At 37.8% G+C, this 27,173-nt stretch overlaps 1 protein-coding gene across 1 annotated transcript in view; it reads right to left on the bottom strand.

Annotated features, from left to right (window-relative positions):
• Positions 1-27,173, bottom strand: part of GPR158 (G protein-coupled receptor 158) — a gene marked incomplete at its 5' end in the record, with an annotated part of 148,882 nt that overhangs the window by 31,780 nt on the left and 89,929 nt on the right. Inside the window, 2 exons of the mRNA XM_081970675.1 lie at positions 7,245-7,313; positions 24,341-24,558. Coding sequence (XP_081826801.1) covers positions 7,245-7,313; positions 24,341-24,558 — 287 coding nt within the window. The remainder of the gene's footprint in view (positions 1-7,244; positions 7,314-24,340; positions 24,559-27,173) is intronic.

The raw sequence follows: 27,173 nt of genomic DNA, 5'->3' as shown, positions 1-27,173 counted from the left end.
ATTGTGGCTCATAAAGTTGTCTATCTCTACCAAGATATTCTTTTTTTATATGTAGCTTTCTTATTTTACATTATTTAGCTAAAACTTACTGTATTTTTCGGAGTATAAGATGCACCGGACTATAAGACGCATCAAGGTTTTGAAGAGGCAAATTAAAAAAAAAGTTTTTGCACTCTGCAAATTTCCCAAAAATGGCCTGTTTTTCGCAAAAATGGGCCCTTTTTTTAAAAGGACATGAATAATATTTTCGAGCCTTGTAGAGTGCTGCTGGAGGGTGGGGGGCCCAAAAAATGAGCAAACACCGGGCTGTTTTTCGCTCATTTCTGCCCTCCCCAGCCCCCCAGGAGCACTGTGCAAAGCTCCTAAAGGCTATGCACAGCCATTTTGGTGAAGGGGAGGGGTTTCGGGAGGCAAAGAATGCTGTATTCAGTGTATAAGATGCACCCAGGTTTTCAGCCTCTTTTTTGAGGGAAAAGGGTGCATCTTATACTCCAAAAAATACAGTAGTCAAAACAACCTTTATTTATCTAACTCAGCCACGTATGCTTTAAAGTTTTATATAGCTTTCCAAATGTATTTTAACTTTTTGCATATTGCAGTGGTCACCTTCAATAGGTCGTTTCAATGTCCTCAATTTACAATTTGCTTGGGACTGACTCTTCTGATGTTAAGTTGCACAGTTGTTAATGGTCAATTTTACAGCCTTTTTTGATGTGGTCATTAAGCAAATCACATGATCATTAAACTAATCTGGATTTCCCCAGATTTTGCTTCTCAGAAGCGCTCTAGGAAGGTCACAAATAGCATGACGTTGCAATGTTGCAACCATTGTACATATATGCTAATGAGATACTGTCATAAGTGTGAAGGCTGATTATTGTCCACATTTTTCAGTACTGCCATAACTTTGATGGTTGCTAAATGAATGGTTCTAAGCCAAGGACTAACTAATGCATTGGTATGTAATATATTGCATTCCCAAACTCATAATTTTCAGGAATACTTTGGCAACTGGAGCAGGTGCTAATATAGGGAATATCAAATATCCCAATTTTTATTGATCACATGTTTTAAAGGAGCTCATCCTTTCTTAATTTGGTGAGCCTTGCAGATACCAAGTGAGTAGTACATCATAAAATTTATATGGAGCTCAGGACAACCTCCAGTTTATGCAATAATCCTCAAAAGCTTTAAATAATGATGGAATAGCTCCCCTAAAAAGAAAATAGGAATCTACTCACATTTCAAATGTATTGTGCATTATAAGGGGGTTGTTAACTCGCAAAGCACACTCCTGGCCTGCTCTTGAGTTGCCATAGGCAGAATGGGGGAGCTTCCATGACCAGAAGCACATTCCATGCATACCTTTCTCCAGATTGTATCCCAGATTACCAGAGCCATCTGGAGAGGTGGGGTTTCTACAGTGAAAGAATTCTGTTCGAGAATGTGATTTATGACACACATGCTATTTGTGACCTTAGGAACGGGGGGGGGGGACAGGGTCTTGATTGAGCTGTATATCATGTGGGACAGAGCTATCTCCAGTCAGGGAGTGCTGACATGTTGCTCCTAATAAATCACTCGATTTCTTTTGAAACTTGGCTTGAGGCTCATGGATTAATTAGGTTATCCGTCAGAACCCTGACATGGGTTACATCTGAGCATATAGATATTTGCACCCATTCAAGAATGGCCATTTTTGTTTCTCTGCATCACATTTTCCAACATGGACAGAGTTATAGTGGTGATGAGTAAATCATTAGGAGACCTGAAAGACCTGGTTAGAGACAGGTCGTCCTGGAGGAAATCTATCTATATTGTCACTAAGAGTTGACAACAACTTCTTGGTACAAAATCAATCAATCAGAAACAAAAGCAACTCGGTGTATGAAATAAAAGTGCCAGGCAATGCCTACATTGAGGAGTGTATTTATAATATGTTGGTTAGGTACTTCAAAAAAATCCAACTTACCATTCACTTGTCTTGCATATTCATGAAAAATACCAGATGGTACAGATAGTCCTTGACTTACCACAGTTTATTAAGTGACCATTTGAAGCTACAACATCCCTGAAAAAAGTGACTCATAACAGTTTTTCATGCTTACAACCATTGCAGCATCCCCTTAGTCAGGTGATTAAAATTTGGATACTTGGCAACTGGTTCATATTTATGATGGATGCAGTGCCCTGGGGTTATGTGATCCCCTTTTTCTTATATGCAAAGTCAATGGGGAAGACAGATTCATTTAACAACCGGTTACTAACTTAATAGCTGCAGTGATTCATTTAACAGTTGTGTCAGGCCTGCAAGATTTATTTGCTTTTGGACTTCAAGCCTGCCATACTTTCTAATATTATACTAAGCATTTTCTATTGTGGGAAAATGGAAGGGGGATTGTATGGAGTTAGATGTTATGTAGCCATAACAAAATTCTTTCTAGAAAGCCAAGGTCATCCTTTGTCTCTGCACCTCTGCACCTGGCCAGAACTGGATGGGTGGAAGCTGCCAGCATGGCAGTGGAGGATTGGACCATGTGATGGACTTGTGAGTGTGGGAGCAAGATCTTGAAGTTTCAACTGGGTAGGAAACTGGAAAGCCTTCAGATTCGGGTTTTCCCAGATGTGCCAACATGGTTCTCTTATTAAATTGGAACTTTGTGGAATCCTTTGCATCGGACTCTGATTTAATTTTGGGTGCTATTTGGAACCCTGACAAACTGTGGCAAGAAAGGTCGTAAAATGGAGCAAAATTCACTTAATAAATATTTCACTTAGCAACATTTTTTTGGCTCTATTGTGGTCATAGGTTGAGGACTATGTATATATGGAAAACTCAGGTCCTCTCATTTGAAGAGGGGCCCACATTTCCTGAAAAGGTATAGGTTGCATGGCCACTGAAATTTTCTACTAGCAGATACTGGAAGTATTTAAGAGCATGTTGGAAGTAAATTTTTCAGCCTTCTTTGAAACAGGGCCATGAAATTAGCCCTGTCAAGCTAATGAGCATCCCAGTCTTATGATGGGACTGAACCACTCTCTGTTGGGAGTCTATTGGAATGCAGTTCAACATATCTATGGAATACTATGTACATGAAATTGTCATTATGCAAACTGAAACTGGGAATAGGCAGTAAAAAAACCAGATTGAATATAAAATGGTTTGCATGTAAATTTCATTATAGATATTACCAAAGCTTTATAAATGAATGTATAAACCTTTGATGACAACAGCAAATACTTATTTCAAGAAAAAGGATGAAAACAAAATGTTGGGATATAAAGTGTAGCATCAGCACAATTGTATGTGATTATACTTGAGTAGATCTGTGTAGTGTATATCTTTTCTTTCATCTCAGATATTTCCTAATAAAGATTTATAGCCAAAGTTGCCTTTCCAACTGTATTAGCCTAATGTAAAAGTTTATTTAGAAGATCTAACCCGAATAACAATCTTTTAGACATTATAAAATCCTTGCTTGTTGAATATGAAGAAAGAAAGAATTGGCATTTTGCAGCCCAATCAGTCAATAGTCTTGAGTACTTTCTACTTAGCAGGGCAATTTTAACCTCCAGAATGTTGCCTATATTGGTTTATAATGCAGCAGAAAAGAACTTGAAAAGAGGAGTTCTTTGGAATACAGGGATTCCAACTGAAGTCCAGATGAAGGCAGAAAACTGTCAATTAAAAACATCTTCCCACCACCACACGCTTATAAGACCTTACCTTTAGTAATATGGAGCTGGTTCAACTAACCCGCATTTCTTTTGCTTTTAAATGTACCATGAGAAAAAGCCTCAACAAATAGCAGAAAGTATAGCATGGCACTACTATCATCTTTTTTGTGGCCCTGTGGAGCTGGGGTGTCAAACTCGATTTCATTGAAGGCTGCATCAGGGTTGTGTTTGACCTCAGGGGACCAGGGTGGGCGTGGCCAGCTCAACATCACTTGTGTCAGGAGTGCCTGAGTAGGCTGAGTGCTCTGCCAATGAAAATGGGCTCCCAAGCTCCATTTTCGAATGCGACAGCCTCCTGCAACCATCTGCCAGAGGTCCTCCCAAGCTCCTTTTTTGCTTGCAGAGCCACCACAGGCCAGTCCTTTGCTGTTTCCTGGGTGGCCCCCAGGCTAGATCTAAATGCCCCGTGGGCCACATCTGGCCCGTGGGCCTTCAGTTTGATACCCCTTCCCTAGAGATATCCATATAACCTCTTAAAACACCTTCTCAAAGGTGTTTTAGAAGAAACCTTCCCCCCCAAATGGCTCCTAACTTGCCCTACTTTTGGAATGAATCCCTCAAACCAACCGAAGCTGCACATCTCCACGCATAATTTTTTCTCAGAGTTTTGATATGCCACGAACTGTCTATGAGTTTCTTATCCAGCCTCTGCAATCTAGCAGCAATTCCCTTTGTTTGTCATCTTGTTTATATGCTGCTCAGAACCATATGATTCTCAGAACCATATGATGCCAGAAATAAGCTAAGGTGTTTAGTGACATCTTTCATTTACATGTTCCAGAAAAACCATCTGTTCTTTAAAAGTAGGTGTTCCAGCCAAAACAACTATCCTTTCCTACATTGTTTCACAGTGTACCTACATACAATAAAAATAAAAATAACCATTTTTCCTCCTGTAAATCAGATCAATATACATGCTGCTTAATTTCAGAAAGAAGAAATGCAGACAGTTTTCTTGTTTTATAATAAAGGTAGGAAGAGCCATAGAAAATTTCATCTTACACACATTTCCTTGATATTCCTTGGGTATAAATAAAGTAGGATTTACCGTGACTGGAAAGAACCTAAAATCTCATCAGACTCTTAGTCTGTCATTTAAAAGCATAAAAATCTAAATGGTATCAAAGGCCTTGTTAGATCAGCCTTCTGTTCCTGACAGGGGCCAATTAGATGCTTCTGGATTACTGACAAGCAGGTGATGGAGATTTATTCCTGGCACACAATTGTTCTCCTGCAACTAGTATACAATATATGGAAACACTACTCCCAGTCTAAAGATAACTTTGAGTCTTCAGCCACAGGTTATAGACTGCTCTCCATGAATTTATCCAATCCCTTTTTGAAATCCTCTGATAATGGCCATAAACACATTGTGTGGAGTCAGTTCTACAAGTTAATTACAGGTTTTATAAACAAGTACTTTTGCCCTACCCTAAATCCCCTTCCAATTAATTTAATGTTGAGGGGAAAAAAGATAGATAGATATAGATATAGATGATATAGATATAGATATAGATATAGATATAGATATAGATATAGATATAGATAGATATAGATATAGATATAGATATAGATATAGATATAGATATAGATATAGATTAGAGGTGGGTTGCTCCTGGTTCAGCCCGGAACAGGCGAGCCGGTAGTAGCAGCAGTGATAGGCTCCACCCACCCACTTGTATGGTTCTGCACATGCGCAAAAGCATTGCGTGTGCATGGGAGCACACATGGGAGTGCTATCAAATAGGTAGTAAAAAAATTGGCAACCCACCACTGCATTGAATGAATGATAGCTGTAACCACTCCTCAAAGTTAATAGATGTTGCAGTGGCCCCAAAGTCATGTGATCAAAATGTAGGCATTTGGCAGTCTGTTCACATTTACAAACATAGTGTGCACTTCAAGTCCCCCCACCCCACCTATCTATATCCTTCTCTCGTCTGCATGGAGTTTCAGGGAGGACACCTGAGGGCTTCACAAAGGACCAGCATGCAGGAGTGCATGAGCACGCACAAGCAAACCGGTAGTACAAAAAAAATGGAAACCCACCACTGATAGATAGATAGATGATAGATAGATAGATAGATAGATAGATAGATAGATAGATAGATAGATAGATAGATAGATGATAGATAGATAGATAGATAGATAGATAGATAGAGATAGAGATAGAGATAGAGATAGAGATAGAGATAGAGATAGAGATAGAGATAGAGATAGAGATAGAGATAGAGATATATAGATATATCCATTTTCTCCGTACCATGCATGATTTTATCACAGTGGTGAATACTGTAAGGGTATCACAATATTAGCCATTTTATTTTCAATATACTTCCTAATGATCTCTAGCATGAAATTGCTTTTTTCATAGCTATTGCACAGTGAATTGACATCTTTACAGAGCTGTCCATTTTCTGTATTTCCTTATTTGGAATAATCATGATAAGATTGGGAATTTTGAGTTTTATTTTTGATTAAACATAATTTACTGTTATGCTAAACTATAAATGTGATGAATTTTGACTATTATTTGTGTAAGTATTCAACTGCCAGATGGCTTGGGACTCCAATGGGGAAGCACCACACTAGAGGTAGTTGATGAATTAAGAAACAATCCCCTCCCCCAACTACTGTCCCGAAGGTGCTTTTTTTCAAGCAGCAACTGGACTTTCTGTTTTTTCTCTGAAGATGTTTTGCTTCTTATCCAAAGAAGCGAAACTTCTTCATGTTGTGACGTGATGACTGAGAATCTCCATAGACAATCAGAGTGATTGTTTCAGGCCATCTGAATTCACAATGCCAATGAAGTATTTACATAATCATTCTAGACCACCGTTTCAGAGTTAGCATCATGCCAATACTCTGGGGAAGTCATATCCACACTGTTTACATTCAATTCTAAATGAAATTTTTCACCAAATGATCATGATGGATTAGGGTAGTTAGATGCTGTTTGGAATGCTGAATGGTCTGTCATTCCAGATGTGTCAACCTCTTTGTGTTGCAAGGATTTGCCCTATCCCGGATAATATTTTTTGTTTAAAAAAATATTTGCCACTGTCTCATTTAGTAATAAGACTCTGTTCTTCAGAACCATTACAAAATCAGTTATTCCAGAAGGAATTCTTGTGGTGGGTAGTAGATTGGGAGGACAGAGATGATACAGAAGTCTTTAATATTATATAAAGGAGAAATACCCAGACAGCATTTTTTCCAGTGAGGAGATAAGTGAACAAAAGTGTTTCAAATTTTAATCTGTGAAATATTGGAAGGACAAGTAGTGAGTCAGATGTATAGATTTAATGTCTTGTCTTTTACACTTTAAGAATAGAATATAAAAGGAAGAAGTAAAATGCTATGAAAATAAATTCAGTTTATATTGCTTTAACTGGGTTTTTTTGTTGCTGTTGTTGTTTTCCAACGGATTGTCACTTGCTATAACACTCTCTTGTGCGGTGCTATAAATATTTTAAATAAATAAGTGAAATAATAGCACAACTCACCGGAAAATAAAGAAGCAGTGATCCAAATAGGATAGTCTCCAGTAGAATAAGTCCTGATGCCTTGATGCTCTAGACAGAACAGAGAAAGCAGACACAAGAATTTAAAGCTTAACTTCCTGTACTTACATTAGATAAATCCAAATGTCTATAATCCAATATTATACTGAGAGACCACTCCACATATTCAATATACTTTATAATTTTTGCTCCCTATCCCACAATCCAATTTGCATTTCAATTAATCCAAACAGTAGTATTGAGATATAAATTGCTTTCAGTCACACTATGTTTGCTTATAACTAAGTTCCTCACTGGGATTCATTTTCTCTTAAATTTGTTTATGCTTGTAACAATAACTATACTGATATCTTGGCAAGAACTATCCAGCATAAATTGGTGGATTCCATTTTAAGAAGTTTTCTTAATTAATGCTCAAGGGTCTCCTCAGGTAGACATCACACCTACAATTCAAAATGATGCAGAAGTAACAATTTCTCCGCAAACCAGTCAGAGTCAATATAGATTATCCATTCCCTGTTGCTTGAATTTCTGTAAGAAATTTCTGTAACATCAGTATCCTAGAAGAAATTGTAGTTGTTGTTGGACATATCCCACTCTTCTGATTAGGAATTATAATGCTATATACAGTATTCTTCAGAAATATTCCTGAAATTTGCACTGCAGATATGATCAAGTTTCATTTCTCACTTTCCATGTCAACTTGTATATCTTCTGATTATTTTAATCTTAAATGCAACACATTAAGTATCTCATTAACATTTAGGGCAATTAAAGATTCTTAATTGACATGACAGAACTCACTGAGTTTAAGCAGAGCTTTTAAAGCAACATGATTACCTTTCTATTGTTTCAACATCCCACTATACTAATCATATATATATAACACATTAACTTTCAGACAGTAAATACAATTGGACATTAACATCCAACTTCTGAGGGAGGCCATCTGAAACTTTGGAAAGGAGAGTAATCCAGATGCTGATAACACTCAGATCTTCTACTCCTTATCTTGTAAGTGCAAGGAAGCAATCAGTATTCTTAAATATTGTGCAATTTCAATAATGAGACGAGGGAGGGGGTGAAGGGTGAAAGTAATCCAGACAAGGTAGACGTGCTGTTAGTAAGGAATGTTGGCTCTTGGAATTAAGCTCAGTCCTGCTTTGCATGGGAGTATATTTTTCCATGAGGATCATGTCTACAGTTTGTATCTCCACCTGCCACTAAATTGACAAAAAAAGCCATTGGAAGGAGTGTGTTTGTACAATTATCTTAGTGTGTTACACTACTATTTCCAGCAACAGTTATCAAGCCCTGGATTAACCTTTAAATAACATAAGCAGTAGTGAAATTCAATTTTTTTTTTACCACCGGGACTATGGGCGTAGCGTGGTAGGCGTGGCATGGCTTGGTGGGTGTGACAGGGGAAGGATACTGTAAAATCTTCAATCCCTCCCCACTCCAGGGGAAGGATACTGCAAAATCTCCATTCCCACCCTACTCTGGGGTCAGCCACAGTGGCATTTGCTGATTCTACGAACTACTCAAAAATTATGTTATCGGTTCTCCGAACTACTCAAAATTTCCGCTATCGGTTCTCCAGAACCTGTCAGAACCTGCTGGATTTCAACACTGAACATAAGCATATGCTGAGGGCATCAAGGAAAGAAGACACCAAAGAATTTTCCCCCTACCTATTTACCCTTAACTATTTCACTATCACACTTGACTTTACTTGATTTTTTTTTTTTTTTTTGTAATTATCCTTCCCTGCTATATTCAACTTCAATCTGCATTGTTAAAAAAGGTTACCTTTGGCATTATGAGTGACTAAAGTTTAAAAGTTTTGTTTGATGGTATCAACAAATATCACATTGGTTGCCATCTCATGGTGTTACATTCACTTCTGCCAAGAGTCAACATTGCTGTGCTTAGGGCATCAGTTGGTCTTAATATGGCCCTGCAGTTATCTATGCCTTAGTTACAACCTCCTTTGACTCTCCTTATGAGTCAAAGGAGGTACGTTTAAAAAGCATGGAAGTTCCAGTTGATGAAAAATGCAATGGCTACCCAGTTGAACAATGGGAGAAATGGTGTTTGTACTTAAAGGTTTAAACTTGCTTCCAATTGTCTCCTGGGTTTGACATTGCCTTTCAAATATTTAATGGCTTTTATGGTGTGACACAGTCTATGGAATTGCTCCCACTGTGAACTTACTCAGCTATTTAGATATGAAGAAATGCCCATCTTCCACAAGGATCTTCTCCTGTGTGGCTTCCAGACTACTCAATGCACTTTTGGGGATGTACTTTTGGCCTCTCAATATTTAAGAAGATGTTAAAGCTCATACTTTCTGCCAGAATTTTCCTAATTTTTATTTCAGCATTTAATTTTAATCCATATCTTGATTTATCAATGTTGTTTTGGTCCATGTTTTGCATTTCTAAGCCACCCTGATTGTTAAAAAAACAAAAACAAAACACAAAGTAGAAATCTAATAACCAGAGAAATAAAGTCCACTAAATATGAATCATTTCAAAACACAGTTAGGCAAACTATATTACAGTCTTTGACCATTATATCAGAACATAGTATTTGGTTGGACCTTCATAATTAATATAAGTGAAAGTTATTGCACAAAAGCTGGCTAGACAATAAATATCAATACTGATGATATTACTATATGTAATATTCATTGCAGAGAAACACCCACGCCCTCCAAGATACACCAGTCCCATGAATGAAGATGCTCTCAATCCAGAAAAATTATCTAACCCAATAATATTTGTGTGATTAATTATAGTTACTGAATGCCCAGGGTTTAGACACTTATAATTGAGGGGCTACTTGATACCAGTGCATGCTGAGTTTTAGAGCATTTAGGACAGTGGTGGGTTTCCATTTTACTACCGGTTCCCTTGTGTGTGTGTGTGTGCACGCACGACACTTCTGCATATGCGCAGAAGCATCTGGGCAAGTGGATGGAGCCTCCTGCTGCCACCACTACCAGTTTGTCCGATCAAGGCCAACCCAGGAGCAACCCACTTCTGATTTAGGAGCAAAGATCCATTTTTTATTGCAGAAATTTGAACAAGGACATATGCATTCAGAGGGAGCTGCCATAATGCAGGTAATGCAGCTGTAAGTGTAGATCAATTTTCAATAACTGATTACCTTGCTTTATTGAAAAATCATCATGAATAAGCTAAATGGAAAGGTTGCTTTGGGGTGTACAATTCCATCTCTAGCATCTCCTATAATTCTTTCCACCATTTTGGCTTGCAGAATTGACTAAGTTGCAGTTCACAGATACTAGCATTTTGAGGCATGGAGTGCTAAACTCCAACATAAAAAAACCGATTTCTATGGCTTCTCTTGCACTGCCTTTCTCCTACATCATCAGGGCAATCAGCATTGACTAATCCAGTGTAGAAAGCAATGGTGATGGAGGAGAAATAGAAACAGAATGGTGGTTCCCCAAGGGTTATGCACTCATGTTGTAAGCCAGTTATTTCTGCTGGGACTGCTTAACAGCTTCTTGTGCTAGGAAGAAATCTGCATTTCTTCCACCCAGGAGAATCATTAAATATATCTTTGTCGAAATGCTGCAGCTGTCTTTGGGCATTGCCATTTCCCAAAGGCTGACAAACCAAGCAGCTTCATCAGTGCAATGAAGCTTCTCAGAATTGTCAAAATATTTCCATATTGTCTTGACAAATAGTTACACATATGCTAGAAGAAGACCATTAAAGACTGTGCATGTACTATACATATAATAATGCAGTTAGGAATAGATTGGCATAAATACTTTTAATGGTTCAAATGTATGTATTGTTATGGAAAGTCAGTGGTGGGGATATTGATTTCATATTGGAGATGACATTGAAAAAGCAAGGGAATAGATGAGGAAAAGCTTATTTTAAGCTTGGGAGAAAGTGAAAGTGTACGAAAAAGGATAACAATCAGGCCTTTCTAAGTCATTAGAACAGTGCTAGTCAATCTAGCCAAGTTTAATATGTCTGGACTTTAACTCCCAGAACTTCTCAGCCAGGTGAAGGAACACTGCACTAATATGTAAAAGGAAGGGAGGGAGAGAAGGGAGGGAGGGAGGGAGGGAGGGAGGGAGGGAGGGAGGGAGGGAAAACTTAGTCATGCTTTCAAGATTTTCTTTCTAGAGCTGTAAATAAAGTTTAGTTCTAACTTTGAGTTGAGCAGTCTGTTTCCTGACCTGGATTTCCTCAAACAGTTTGCACAAACCCATTCTAAATGTCAGTAGACAACACTATTGTTGTATTGCTTTGCGTCTTTCAGATATCAGGCAGCAAGGAAGAGAAAGCAATGAAAATCTGGTTTATATAGATCTGATTTCCAGGTATAATTTTAATGATTTTGCAGCAAAGACATCCTTGGGTAGGGAGTGGATTGTCGAAGGATTCAAGTTGGCAGACACTACAAAATGATCAATACTGCCATTCTGGCTCTCTCTTCTCTGAAGATGTCTCTGCTTTGCAAACAATGTACCAAATTTGTGGGCAGAAAAATTGGATGGGAGAATTCTTTGAACCTCTTCAAGGAAAGAAGAAAAGAGTCTTATTCTCTGAATATTTCTCAACAAAGGATTCTGTCTAGTGCTGACTGTAGAACTACTATTGAAAAGTTACAATGATTTCCTTCCAAGAATCTTTTTGGATTTCAATTGAAATGATGCAACCACACAGGACAGCTGGAGAGATAATTGTCTAGTTGTAATTGAATAAATGTAATACTGCTATGCTCCATCTGCGAGAATTTCTCAGAAGTTCTCTTCTTTTTAGAAGTAACTTCTAAACCTATTCTTTTCTTAAAGTCTATGAAAATTGGTACACACTCAAGAATAAACAGACAATAACAAATTAACTTTAAAGAGGACAAGACAAATACTTCTCAGAAGCAGAAAGGAAATAAAGTGTGACACAGCAGATAAAAACCATGGTAAAACTCAATAATTATAAACTAGTATGGTCAAGGTGTGCTGTATTTTACAAATAGTAAAACAAAAATTTAAGAGAAATAAGATCAATACTGATCAGATAAAAGCAATGTAAATAAAATACACCAAGGTGGCATGAAAACCTGGGAAGATTGAGCCTTATTAACTGAAACCAACCATTTCTCTAATAGGAGAATTATAAAAGAATTGTGGATGAGTATTTCAGGACATCTTCATCCAAGGGGCAAAGTCTTAAATGGGAGGCTCTTTAGAGTCTCCTTAAGGACATCATTGGGAGGAGGGCATTGAATCTTCCCAGAATTAGGATTTTCTGAATTTGAGAACTGTCATTTGGCTTAGATACCTAGCTGGCTTGAAAATTGGTTAATGACTTCCCAAAAACACATGGATGGATATAACAGCCAGTTTTAATTGGGTTTACAAATCCTTGACACATTTAATACCTATTATCAGGTTGGTGTTAAGTGAGAACTCATAGCATTTCAGCTTTTCATACCTATCCCAGTCCTACCCCAGAATAAAATAAAATCATTTCTTCACATAGAATTATGTGTTAATTAATTTTGAAGTAAACTCTATGGATTTCAATACTTATTCTTTCATAAGTTTATCTTCTCAAAAAGCAGGAATAACAATGGAAGCTCTTGAAAGATAATGGTTAGCTGTCAGTCTATGATAATACAGACAATACTTTGTTGTTTATCTTTTTGGTAAAAGCCTGGTTCAAATTACAGAAATGCCTAAATTGTATCAAATGAAGAGTTGTTGAGCTTGTTGTTATATAAAAATGAAGAACAGCAGTACTGCTGCCCAGAGTCACAGCTTATAAATCTTAAAAATAAAAAAATAAAAAAATGCCTCTATTTCCAGCTGAAGGATTTTCTTCTGACCTTGAATTCTAGAAATAGCCTGGTAAAAGAAATTTATAGAGGAAGATCTAAAGTAGCAGGCAGAGGAAGAATTCAGAAGCCCTTACTTTTTGTCTAATCCTGCATATAGAAAAAGAGCTCACACATTACACTAAGCCACAGGCTTTGTTTAATCAGGGTTTAGTACAGAGGTGTCAAACTTGCTTTGTCATGGCGTAGTCACATGACATATCGGAACTCCCCCCCCCCTTCCTTTTGCTAAACCAGGCTTGGCCTTGGCCAGAGCATGACGAATCCAGCAGTCGGCTGTGAGCTTGACAGCCCTGGCTTAGTGAGTAAAACTAAACTAGTAGCTAGGTCACAAAATAGACTAGGCCAAAATCTATAAAACCAATGCTTCAGAGGTGATATTCAGCAGGTTCTGACCAGTTCTGGAGAACCAGTAGTGGAAATTTTGAGTAGTTTGGAGAACCGGTAAATACCACCTCTGACTGGCCCTGCCCCCATCTATTCTCTGCCTCCGGGTCCCAACTGATTGGGAAGGAATGGAGATTTTACAGTATCCTTTCCCTGCCACGCCCACCAAGCCATGTCACACCCACAGAACCGGTAGTAAAAAAAAAAAGAATCCTACCACTGCAATCCTTCAATATTAAATGAAGCTAGACAACCAACCATTCTTCATATATAACTTAGGCCACTTTTTAGTCAACATAAGAAACTAATTTTGAGTCAGAAAAGCAGCACAAAACATAAAGGAAGATGGGCTGAAATAGAAACAGAGAAGTTGCAATCTGACTGCCATAGGGTAATTTTGTAATAAAGATGTGAAATCACAATATAAATTTTTGCAGACAGTGCTAGGTTTGGTTTATTTTATTTACTGAAATTGTATAAGCTGTGCTTGAGCTAACAACCTTTCAGAGCAGTTTAGAGAATAACAATAAATAAAAGAGAGGACAAAACTATAAATAACAATGAAAAATAAAACAAGGAGAGGAGTAAAATACAACAGTAAAAGTAGCAATAAAAATGTTCAGTTTTCTTTTTGTAAAAAAGAATACCTTGCTAGTTGACATGCATGAAAAGCTCAGTCAAATAAAAAGAAAGACAAAGAAGGACATTTGATTTAGTTTTAGGCATCTTACTGGAAGTTAATTTCAAAGATCGGTAACTATAAGGGACATTTGTTCTCTTGCCACTTATTTAACTTCAAAAGGAAGGTTGCTCCAAAATAAGATCTCCAAAGCCTGGAAAAGAATCATTGACCTCATTCTCCGGATTGTGCTGGCACTAGCAAGATATAATAGCTAGTCCTGGTCCAGGTGTGGGCTGCTGCTGGCATTGCTGCCAATTAGGTGCCTCAAAAAGTTTGCTGAAAATTGTTCTGCGCATGGGCAGAACTGAAAAACAAGATGGCGTCCCCCTAGGAGAACCAGTTTGGGGACATGGCAGGCATGGATTGCTGCCTGCTCCAGCAATCCAGGCTGCCAAGTTATTACCAGTTCAGCCAAACCAGTCCGAATCAGTAGGAATCCACCTCTGTCCTAGTCACATATTTGATTTAACCCCTTACATAAAGTGTGAAATTCCTTTGGCTCCTGGTGATAACTCCTGGTTCGAAAACATGGTCACTGGTATAAAGTTTTCACAAGGTATATCTGGATAAGAAAGTCTGTAGAGTTTGACATTCTATTCTAGCCTATAAGTTCTGCAGCAAGAGGGCAACTTTAATGACGTGACTGAAGTTCTAGCTTTTAATATGCATGCATATGTGACACACTAAAAAAATGAATTGGGGCTTCCTTTGTGGCTGCCATTTGATGTTTTAGACCAGTGGTGGGTTGCAGGTGGTACGCCCTGATACGGGCATACCAGAGTCTGCCAGGAGCAGCGGAGACCGTTCTTGTACAGTGCTCCGGAAGGTCAACCCACCCGCCCGCGTTCCTTACTGGCCTTTGAACTCTTTGGCACTTCCACGTGTGCGCACAGTGCATACAGCACCTGCGCAATGCTCGCAGAGGCATTGCTGGATGGTAAGACGCATGCGCGCGCTGCACATGTTCATGTGGAGGACGCCGGGCCCCGTTGCAATTGTACCGGTTGCAACTGGATCCGTAACCCACCACTGTTTTAGACCATGTCCCATGGCCACCTCTCTCAATCAGATCTGAACAGTGACGTGCAGTCAGGTGAGGCAAGTGAGGCACAGCCTCACCACTCTCATCATGGAAAAAAAAAAGTAAAAGTAAAAAGCTGAGCTAGTTACTGCCTCACCGTGGATGACTCTGCTTAACTGTTAAAAAACGCTGGAAAAGGTATGTGTGGGTTGGAGGGAGGGGGAGGAATTCAAACTTCATCCTCCTGGTGCTGTGCAGGGCTTTGGGCAAAGGCTGGAGGGAAGGACCCTGGCTGCTTGTGCTCTCCCTCCCCAAGAGTAGTTTGATTGCAGGCAGAGCCACGTTGTGGGGCCGGTGTGTGTGCTACAGCATGGCTCTTTGCCTGGCTTCCTGCCTCCTCCTGTGGTCTCCTCACTGGTGCTCTCCCTCCCCAAGTGTAGTGACTTCCTCCCCAGGCCCCCATTCATTTCTCTCTCTCACACACACAGCTGGATAAAACTATATAAAAATCTAGCCCAGCTTCACTGATTACAAGTTTGAAAAGGCAACGTGGCTCCGCCTGCAATCAAACTACACTTGGGGAGGGAGAGCACAAGCGAGCACTGAGGAGACCACAGGAGGAGGCAGGAAGCCAGGCAAAGAGCCATGCTGTAGTACACACACTTACCCCCAGCCTCTTTCTTTTGGAAGGCTTGGATCGGCTCCCCTCCGGCTTCTCTGCCTCTCCTCACACCCCAGCCTGCCAGCAGGAGGTGGTGGGTGGGCTTTATTGTGTTCCAGGCATTTCCCACCCAGATAGCAGGCTGCATTTGCAATGGTGGAGGTGTTTGGGGAAGGCAGCAGGGGAATGGGGGGGATGGCAGAGGAGCAGCTTTCAAGCCACTGGAAAAGATATCCAATACAACTTTTGTGTGTGGGGGGGTTTGTTTGAGAGTGAGTGAGAGAGGGAAGGGGTAGGAGAGATAGTCCAATCCAACTTCTGTGTGCGTGTGTGTGTGTTTGAGAGAGGGGGAGGAAGGGAGAGAGGGAGGAAGGAGGGGAAGGAGAAGAAAAAGAAAAGAAAGAAGGAGCAAAGGAGAAAAACAAATGCTGTCGCTTTAAATTGGAACTGAGCATGCCTGGCTGTGGAATTCTGGGAGTTGAAGTCCACAAGTCTAAAAATATTTGAAACCCAGCACTGTGTCAGTGCCTCACCAGTCATAAACCTCACCGCACGTCACTGGATCTGAATCACCTTCAGCTGGCTATTGAAACATCCGGAAAGCAGGGGTGGGAAAGATATGGTCAAGACCTTGCTCAACTATAGCCTCTAATTTCTATATGTTGCTTGCTGTGAAATGTAATTCAGTAATACATCTGGGTAGCCATGAATTCTGTAATCATGAACTGAACTACTTGTGAGTTGCTTTTCTTTTGTATTTTCTGTCTTCAAATAATAGAATAGCTTTGTGACTGCAGAATTATAATTATAAACTTTAATACATATCGCCAACTGATTTAAGATAATGTTCAGAAGGTATACTTATGATCTAATCTAAATAGCAAAAATATGATCAAGAACATTTTGTACCAGCTGACAAGTAATTAAATAGAAATGTTTCACACTGTTTTCAACAGAAGTGTCAATAACCAAGGTTAATATCCAAACAAGCCGGAAAATGACTATAGCAAGGCAGGGTTATTTCATAAAGAACAAACACTTAATCCAAATCTCTGTGTCAAACCTTGAACAAAATGACATTAGGGCAGCACATAATTATCTAAATGCTTTTGTCATTCAGTTCTATTCAACAGTTTGATTCAAATTTTATGTATTTACAACAGACCCATTAAATAAGTTAGGTATATATTCGTTATTTATAACTTAAGACCAAATGATTTAAATGGCAAAAATGATTCAAATTAAAGTTTATAAGTAAAATGAATTCCAAACTGGTACTTAGACACAAGTGTTGGAAACTTTTGGAAACAGAGAAGTGCCCCTAGGTCATTGAATCCCAGTACTTTCCCGGTATTAGGAATCTCAATTAAAGTATTAATGACAGGAGGTTGTACAGCTTCTTCTACATCTTCAGTGAAGGAGAAATTACTATTCATTTGAACAATTGGTTCTGCTAACAATCTAAAGTTGTCTTCTTTTAACTTAAATCCATTACTCCATGGAAAGTCATCATGGATCAAAGGTTTCCAGAAAGACCTTGGTGTTTGCAGCATATTTTACCAGCTAAGCGTTACAGATCCATTACTAGTTTTTGATTGAGATAAATCCGTTACAATTATTTACAAATTGTCTCCTAACTGGATGACTCCAAAGTTTAATATGTGTGGTTGCAATTGAAAATAGTTCTGGGATTTGTTCTTGGTCAGCAGATAGGCAGCAAAACTGTCAATTGGGACAGACTAATAAAGGTATAGTATGCTAACATTTTCTTATCTCTACAGGCCACCAGGTCATTCAAACTACTGATTTGCTGTTTTTAAAGACATCATTGTTTTGGCACTGGGATATTTTATTTTATTTTATTATTTATCTGACCTTTATTATTTTTACAAATAACTCAAGGGAACAAAGGTATCCATCACATCTTCCTCCCCTTATTTTCCCGACAACTACCCTATGACAATGATAGTGAACATTTTTGGTACCGAGTGCCCAAACCGGAACGTGCATGCATGTGTATGTGTGATTGTGCACGCTGGCCAGCTGGTCTTCGTGTGCACCACAGCCCTGGAAACCCAAAGATCAGCTGGCCAGAGTGCGCCTGTTTTGGGGGCAGTTTTTTGGCCATTTTCAAGGCCATTTCCAGGCCATTTTTCAGGCTGTTTTCAGGCCATTTTGGGCCCAGAAAACAGCCTGGAAAACGACCATAAAATGCCCTGGTTTTTTTTTTTTTACTGTTTTTGGGGCCATTTTTTTGGCCATTTTTCTGGCACTCTGGTGCCCGCGAAGACCACCCGAGCAACCAGAAGAGCAGCTGCCAATGGCGCACGTGCCCACAGAGAGGGCTGTGCATGCCACCTTGGGCATGTGTGCCATAGGTTTGCCATCATGGCCCTACGAAGTGGGTTGGACAGATGGAGTGATTGGCCCAAAACGACCCAGCTGGCTAAAGCAGGACTAGAACTCAGTCTCCCACTTTCTAGTTTGGTGCTTTAACCACTAGGCAAACTGGCTCTCAATATTTGCCATAATATTAGCAAAAGAGATACTTCTAGTGTTACTTTCAAAGCACAGCAGAAAAAGTAAAATTAGTAGAAAGCATAAATGAGTATGAGGATATCCACAAATCCTTCAATTATGTCTGTGTGATATTCTCTATGTATAAATAGTACAGTACCATCCAATTCATTGTTTTATTGCTGGTTTTTTTAAGGGCATTAAAGTCTGTTTCATTTTCCCTTATTTGATAAAGTATTCAGACTGTACTAATTTATTTTACACACCACTCTTATCAGATCAGAGTCTATCTCCTTAGACCTTGCCAAGTTACTTTATGCTGCTAATAAAATTAGATGAGAGGTGATTGTTCCTCCGGCTTCATAATTGTAGGAATTGTAGAGTAAGACTTTCTTCTCTACTTATGTATCTTAGTCTAACCACCAGATTATAGCCAGAAGTATAGATTTAATGAGAATTATAGGGCTATAATATTAGTACTAATAGCAATGATTATTTTAGTCCTAAGAGTTATAGTTTTAGTGGAAGTTAAGATTTGGTCTTGTCTATTATCTCACTGAACTTTTATTCAAGCCCAGGGTTCCTGATGTTGGCTGTTTTATTCCAATCAAATTGTTGAGTTGATTGTGTAATGTTATGCTGGTCAATAGCTGAAATAAAGATTTTGATTTGAATATGGTGATGATGATAATGAAATCAATATACCACATTTCTAAAACCGTAACTCTAAAATCCACGTAAGTTATTCAAATCAGTCCTATAAAAATCTGCTATATCCTTGTATGTACAAAACAAAATTTTGCAACTAAAACTGTAACAAAAGAGTCTTTGTTACTAAATACTGAATATAATAATAATATTGCTTGGGTGGCCTGGAAAAAAATTAAGAAAGTCTGCATTGACTTTATCCAATAATTGGAATAAAATCTACACACTTGCCTGATTCGCATAATACAACCTATTTGCCCCCAGGAAATGCCCTGGGAAAGCATTAAAGTGAACTCTAAGAACAGCCAATCAATCTATGAATAAATAAATGAATTCTAGCAAACTGCTGGAAAGCATTTATAGGATTTTATGAAATATCTCCTACCATATTTACTTATCCAGTCAGAAAAGTCATAATGAAACTCCTTTTCTGAATGGCTTTAACAAAAGTCATTTTAACTTTTAACAAAAGTTAAAAGCTGTAGTGATTTTTTCTTATGCAGTGCTTCTCAAATATTTTTATCCTAGGATCCATTTACAATATTGAAAGAGCTTTGGTTGATGTGGGTCATAGCTATCAATATTTATTAGAAATTAAAACTGAGAAATTTCAAAATATTTTATTCCATGGAACCCCAAAATATTCCAGAGAACACCAGGCTACTTTGAAAATTGCTAGTATAGTACAAGCTTATTAAGGCCCACAAACGGTAAACATCTTTTCCTTTTTTCATCTTAGACATTTCATTTTCCACTTTCAGCCTTTTTTATTGCTGCCTGTACTTTGGTTTCACTTTCATTGCTTTACCCATTCTTGTTTTATTTTAGCTCATTAGAGAATTACAGTTTTAAAATGTGAAAGAAGAAACAAATGTAAAATCCTATTCAATTCCTCACAAATATCTAAACTAAGCCAATGTTTCATCTTATGGGAAAAAGCAGGCTTCATTATATCCTTTCCCCAAGCCATAGTTCAAAATATATTGAACATTTCTTTTGTTAGAAACATCTGCAGAAATTTAGGTTTATCCCTAAAATGTCTAAGTAGGCAGTTGAACCTGCTCGATCCAAGGAGCTCCCAGCACATCTTACACATAAAAACTTATGGGGAGTTAGAATAGACCTTTTTTGATAAGTTACCATCAGGGTATTAAACAGATGCTTTTTGGGGGGTGGGATAGAATTATGTCAGCAGCCAGTTCTGCAACACATCACAATTGTAGCAAGCACATGTTTCAGCATCTTGTCAAATACCAATGATCTGCCATAAAGGGGATGGAAGCAGAGAAGGAGGCAGCAAAATTGTTCAAGCCAGCCATAAGGTTTCCTGCCAGGCGTTTAATTGAGGAAATTGACAGGAAGTCATCTAGTACAGAATCTGATAGATTCAGTTGATTGTGCAATTATTGCTTCGGAAGGCTAAATAGAAATGACTGTCTATTTATAGTAAGAGGTGATTGCAGCTATTAATTTTAGCAGTTGGATTCAAGTATTTAATGTGCATTTGATTTTGCTGGTTGTATTGAGTAAACTGTAAAATTATTTTAAAGGCCAGTTCATTCAGTCTGGTGCAATCACAAACACACACACACACACACACACACACACACACACACTAGACACCAGCAAAGTGTTATTTGGAGTGAGGCTTGTGGCAAAGTATTATGTGAGAATGTACTGTATATTGAGGTTTTTTTCTCCGATTTTTGTGAGTTGGTTTCCGACTAGGCTAGGTAATATTTTCTTCAGCGGAGATTAGGGGATGTCAGTGTCAGTGTTCTTCTGTTTATAAGGGCTTCATGTGTGGGGGAGTCAAGTGAGAGTCTTGTGATAAGTCATCAATGAGTCTTGTGATGGGTCTTGTGAAAAGGAGATTACATCAGGTCAGGGTCATTGGGGGGAGGGGGGTTGCATGGGTTAGTTGAGGTTTGGCGCTGTCTCTGGTTGGCTGTGAGGTTTATTTGGATTCCGTAGACTGGCTGTAGATCAATGTGTCTGTTGAAGGAATTGCCTGTGGAATGCTCAGCTTCTATGAACACACGAGTGTGGTGGGTGGTAGTGTGGCCAATTATTTTTGTGTTGCTCCAATTGAACTTCTGCTCTTTGGTAATGGTGTAGGTAGAAATTAAGGATAAACAGAAGATTTTGACTTAAAATTAAGGTTCAGCTAGAAGGAATCACGGAACATAGGATAGCATTGAAACCAGGATTATGTTTATTAGGTATACCAGACCCAGAGATGGATAAAAATATCAATATATAATATTACATATACTAACTGCTACTAGGATCACCTTTGCCCAAAACTGAAACAAAAAACTACACCCCCCCTCCTAGATGATATGGTAATTAGGAAGATACTCGAATGTGCTGAAATTTTATATGTAAAATTTTATTATATGCACTATACCATTATATTATAATTATTATATTAGCATTAGAATTGTTAAAAGCTACGATTGAGTAGTAAACTATGAAAGCAGAATAGACATGCTGATACGGGAAGTTGCAAAATTATATTATGTTGTTTATGTTTTTATCTGTTTTGTATTTGTCTTTGTATTTTTTTTCTTGTTTTTTTTCTTTTTCTTTGTTCTTTTTTTACTTGTGGTTTTTAAACTTGAAAATGTTCAATAAAAACTATTTTTTAAAAAAAAGGATAAACAGAAGAACACTATAGCACTGATATCCTCTAAACCCTGCTGAAGATGTTACCTAGACTGATAATGAAGAAAACAGCCCACAAGCTTGGAGAATGAACCCTCATCTTACAAAACGAAACTACAGATATTCGCCACTATTGTACTGCATGTCTTATAAACATTTATGCATGTATAAAGATAAAGCCTCTTTCTAATGATCGCATGGACATTTCGATTTATTTATTTATTTGGTCAATGATCAGCAACATAATGATCAGCAACATAAAGCAACATAAAGGAATAAAAAAAGGAATAAAAGATAACAAATACAATCAGATCAGCAACATAAAGGAATAAAAAAAGGAATAAAAGATAACACAATCAGATCAATAGAGAGAAATGAATTTCCAATTATATATTGACAACTATAGAATAAATCAAATATCATATACTCGGAACATATATCCTATTACAATGATAACATTTATTTATGTAACAGTAATAAATCTAATACAATATAGTAACTGTACATGTTCTCTAAAATTATTTTAAAATAATTAAACAAGATATCGACAAAAATAAATCTTTACTTTTTTCATCCGTTTTACCTTGTTATTATCGGAGCAGCACCAAACTTGGGTACTGTGGGAGTGGTGGCTGGATTTGGACATTTCCACAACAAAAATAATATACAAGTGCCTTAACACTAGTTTCTGGGATGTATTTTAAACTTCCAAAATTGCCTATAATCCTGAGATCTCCTGGTAGTCTCATTTCCAAGTTTTAATCTGACAGGTTCAGTTTTTTTGAGAACCGCCAAGTTCGCTAGGTAACTATGTTTTAACTTGGAAGAAATTATGACGGGCGCTTTCCCAGTTTCAGGAGATACCATATGCCTATGAACAAAGTTGATATTTAGCTCTGCTACTGCTTCTGAAAACCTTTTTATTTGGTTCTTATTTCTCTTTTGACCATATTTCCAATATCTGAGTCCTGACTCAGTTCTGTCTGCAGTTTGTGCCTATGTCCTGATACAATTTTAAATTCTTCCTTTCTCCGTGCAGTGGGACAAATTACGTCCCATGGGACATACTCTAATAATATCAGTGAAATCAGTACTTTCATTTTCCTACCCCCCAGCTATAAAATAATTGCTGTGCCATTTGTTAGCAGGATTGGGTGACATGGTTTGCTATCAAACAGGTAGTCCTTACTTAACAATTAGCCCCATTTAGCAATCATTTTAAGTTACAATGGTGCTGAAAGGGTGACTTTATATTTCTATTTCTACAGGGAGTATTAAAATACCACTGCACTATTCTAAGGAGAGGGTTTTTTGGGGGGTTGTTGTTGTTGTTGTTACAACAATGAGGGAAATGACTGAGTCTTGTGCAGCTATCACATTTGTAACCACTGCAACATTCTGCAGTTTTGTGATCACCATTTGTGATCACAACAGTTAATAAAGAAACTGACAATAAAATTGCAACTCATGGCAATATGATGTCTTGTTTAACAACCACAGCAGAAGTGAGGTTGTAAGTCTATCACAGTCTCATGATGTCCTGCTTAAGGACCATGTCAATTAAGGATGGAGCTGGAGGTCCCAATTGTTAAAGTTAAGAGAAAACTACCTGCAATATAAAAGTAAAATGTCCCAACAAGATCTTTCAAAAGCATCCCAAGTTTTCCTGATGGAGATAAGAGTTGGGGAATTCAAAATAATACCTAAATTCTGTATGGCAAACCCCATGTCATTCAACATAGAATAAAAATTGCACCGAGAAACTGAATGTTCAGCCAAAAGAACTGATTGCTACATTTTGAGTAATACTTTCTCTTAGGAAACTTTTCTCTACACTCTGTGCTATTGCTCAGCATTCACAGTGAGGACTAAAATTTCTTTACTCTCTACTGCTGTGCCTGTGTAAACAATCAGGGATCAATGCAGGTGTAAATGGTCCACAGTTCTACAGCACAAAGATCTGAAGTATTAAAATATCTTGAACCAGATCTACTGGTATATTTGATCTGTCTAACAGAGCCTTCTCTGTAGCCCATTTGATTCCACCTTACTTACGAAGTAAGTAATAAGATAGGTAGAAGTAAAAGGTAAAGGTTCCCCTTGCACATATATGTTAGTCATTACCGACTCTATGGGGCGGTGCTCATCTATGTTTCAAAGCCGAAGAGCCAGCGCTGTCTGAAGATGTCTCCATGGTCATGTGACCAGCATGACTAAACGCCAAAGGCACACGGAACGCTGTTACCTTCCCGCCAAAGGTGGTCCCTATTTTTCTACTTGCATTTTTACATGCTTTCGAACTACTAGGTTGGGACAAGTAATGAAAGCTCATTCCATTATGCAGCACTAGGGATTTGAACTGCTGAACTGCCAACCTTTCTGATTGACAAGCTCAGCGTCTTAGCCCCTGAGCCATTGCGTCCCAATTTATGAATAAGTCTTACTTATTAAGACTGTTGGAACAATTACAGATAATTTCCTGATAAAGCTATTTATGACAAACAAAATGAGAAGGTGGGTTTTTTTTAAAAAAATGGTACATTTACCTTTGCCTTGCGAAAACGGTAGACCACCAGCATGCTTATGAAGTCCAACAGCATACAGAGAGTTTGGAAGGAGATGATAGCAAGTCGTAAATAGTGGTCCTCCTGTGCATAGCAGGGAGTATCATCTGTACAGTCAGAACATCCTTCCCTGCAGGGCAAGCAGGTGTACAAATCCTCAGCCATCTCACTTCTAGAAAAATGGCTCTCAGCATCCTTCCCTAAAAGTATCAGATATGGAAGAGGAAAGATAAGAGTATACATTCAAGTAGTAGAAATACAGAAGATTATTCTGGCTGCCTTCATGAGCAGGTTTTACCCTGGCATTTGATGGACCATAACTACAGAGACCGTTTGCAAAATGCACGTACCTCTTGGAGATCAGAAATCATTATCCAAATTTCCCTTGTTGTTGTGCAAGCTAAGTTTTGGGGCCATAAGTTGCAGAAGTTATTTAAATGGGGAAGAAAGGCGGCAGGGGATGAGAAATTTTAATGTTAGTGAAGCAATCTATGTTACTGTCTAGAGAGGGAAGAAAAGCTGTAAGATTATTTTTGCCCATTAGGGCTATAGATGCTTGGAAAAAGAATTGAAATAATTAATTTTGAATTGCTTAAAGTACATCTTCTACATCAATTCTGAACTGCCCTAATGTCCATAAACTAAATTATCTAACTAGGCTGTTGGCTTGAGATAATTTCTTATATTCTTTCCATACCATTATTCATAATGCACAGGAATTTTTTTAATCAGTAGTTCCTTGATAACATTACTCAACATAGTCTGTTAGCTTCCCCTTACTTTCTTTATGAATGTATGTCCAATTTTAATTTTACATTATCTGTCAAAGTTCTTCATTTAAATTATTTAGCTGAGCCTGAATCATTTAACAACTATATGTGAGCACTACAGACTTGAAGAACCTCAGTTATCTTTGTAAACTGTGTCTGTTTAAATAAACTTTATTTGGGATCATCTGATATCTCTTTCCTAGTACCTATCTCTTTCCACTTATTACTACAACCATGTTGCTTGTGTTTTTAAATTTTATGTTGTATTATTTCTTTCCTAGTATACTTTGATTGCTTATTAGTAACCTATGACTATTACTAATTGTTGTATTTTATGTTTCTTGACGAATGTATTTTATTTTTCTTTATGTACACTGAGAGCATATGCACCAAAGACAAATTCCTTGTGTATTCAATCACACTTGGCCAATAAAGAATTCTATTCTATTCTATTTGTTTGCTCACAACTTATGTACATATATAACTCATCACTTGAAGTTGTAGTTTGGAGTGCTGTAGAAATTGGCTTGACTTACATTTTTAAGTGGACTACTGGACTACTGTTTACTTTTCTTAAAGTTAAAAGATCACCAGATGTTTATAAGGCATAACTTCATGATTATACATAGGCAGGTTAAAATATACATTGTAGTTTAAAAACCAGCTAGCACAGCTATGTTTCTTGAGCATTAAATCACCTTTCACCACTTATAATATAGATAGATGATAATGTAAAGCATTATCTTGCAGGAATTCTTCCAGATGAGTGAACTATTGTGATATAAACTGACAAGACAAATTTTAAGTGCTGCTTCTCAAGCTTATAAGTTTCAGTTCAGTTGTGAAAATAGATCCCAATAGATTCAACTATCATCAGTGAATACCTCCTTGATTTTTTTTTCATTTTTAGTCATCTGCTCCAAAGCCTGACATTACCCAGATATTATTTAATTTAATATTTATTGTTTATAAATATTACAATTGTTCATTAGGATTAAATTTTATAATACAAATGTTGTTCCAAATGACATACCAGCAACTTTCATGATATGAGCACATTTAGGAATATCTACTACAATGGAATGTATGCAAAACTGCACACAGAAATATCTGAAAATAATTTACTTGCAAGGGTTTTTTTTTAATGAAGAATGATGTGGGAAAAGAGGATCTTTGCAAAAATGGAAACTTTCTCAATGATATGAAAAAAAATGTGTAAATTATTTCTCATTCTTACACTGTTCTTACATATTCACTTATTTTTAGAGAGATACAGTTGACTCAGAAAAAAGTTTTACATGTATTTATTTTAATCAAAACGTCTTTAATTTTAATAATCCAACTAAACAATCTCTGAATCGTTTTGATGTTTTAAGAAGTTTTCATAGGTAGGCCGCAGTTCTAACCTACCAAATTAGATGGAAATAAATCAAAATATAGCTGGGTCAGCCTGCAGTCTTCAGTGTAATCTTATGCACCCTTTGGTCTAAATTCCAAAAGACCTCTGCGAGAATTTGGCTTTCAGATTTGTTAAAATTAATCTATTACAATTCTCAACCTCAGGAACTTTAAGAAATTGGAATTTCAACTCCCATAATTCCCCAGTCAGTACCAGCTGAGGAATTCTGGGAATTGAAGTCCACAAGATATTGAAGTTGAGAAATACTGTAGTAATGTATTATTTTGTCAACAAAAAAGGGACATACTGAAAGGTCCTGCAGGCAGGATTGGTGTATATGTATGAGAGAAGTAATGCTTATAACTTCCTACCAAAGTGACAATGGCTCAATTGTGAGGCCAGTGAAGAGGATTCTTAGCTCCTCTTAAAACAAGGCTTCCTTGCTGCTGACAGTGTAAGGAAGGGAAGGAGGGAGGGAGTTACTTTCCTTCTGCCATACATTAAAGCACGGGTGTCAAACTTGCAGTGTTATGTTGCCATCATGTGACGTATTACAACATTTTTTCCTTTTGCAGAGCTGGGGCGGGCATGATGCATCCGGCCCGTGGGCTGCCAGTTTGACACCTCTACCTGGACTAAAGACACA

This window comes from Natrix helvetica, assembly GCF_964273705.1.
Source record: "Natrix helvetica genome assembly, chromosome: Z".
Lineage (NCBI taxonomy): Eukaryota > Metazoa > Chordata > Lepidosauria > Squamata > Natricidae > Natrix > Natrix helvetica.
The sequence above is the reverse complement of the archived record's forward strand: the minus strand, read 5'-3'. Positions and strand labels throughout refer to the sequence as shown.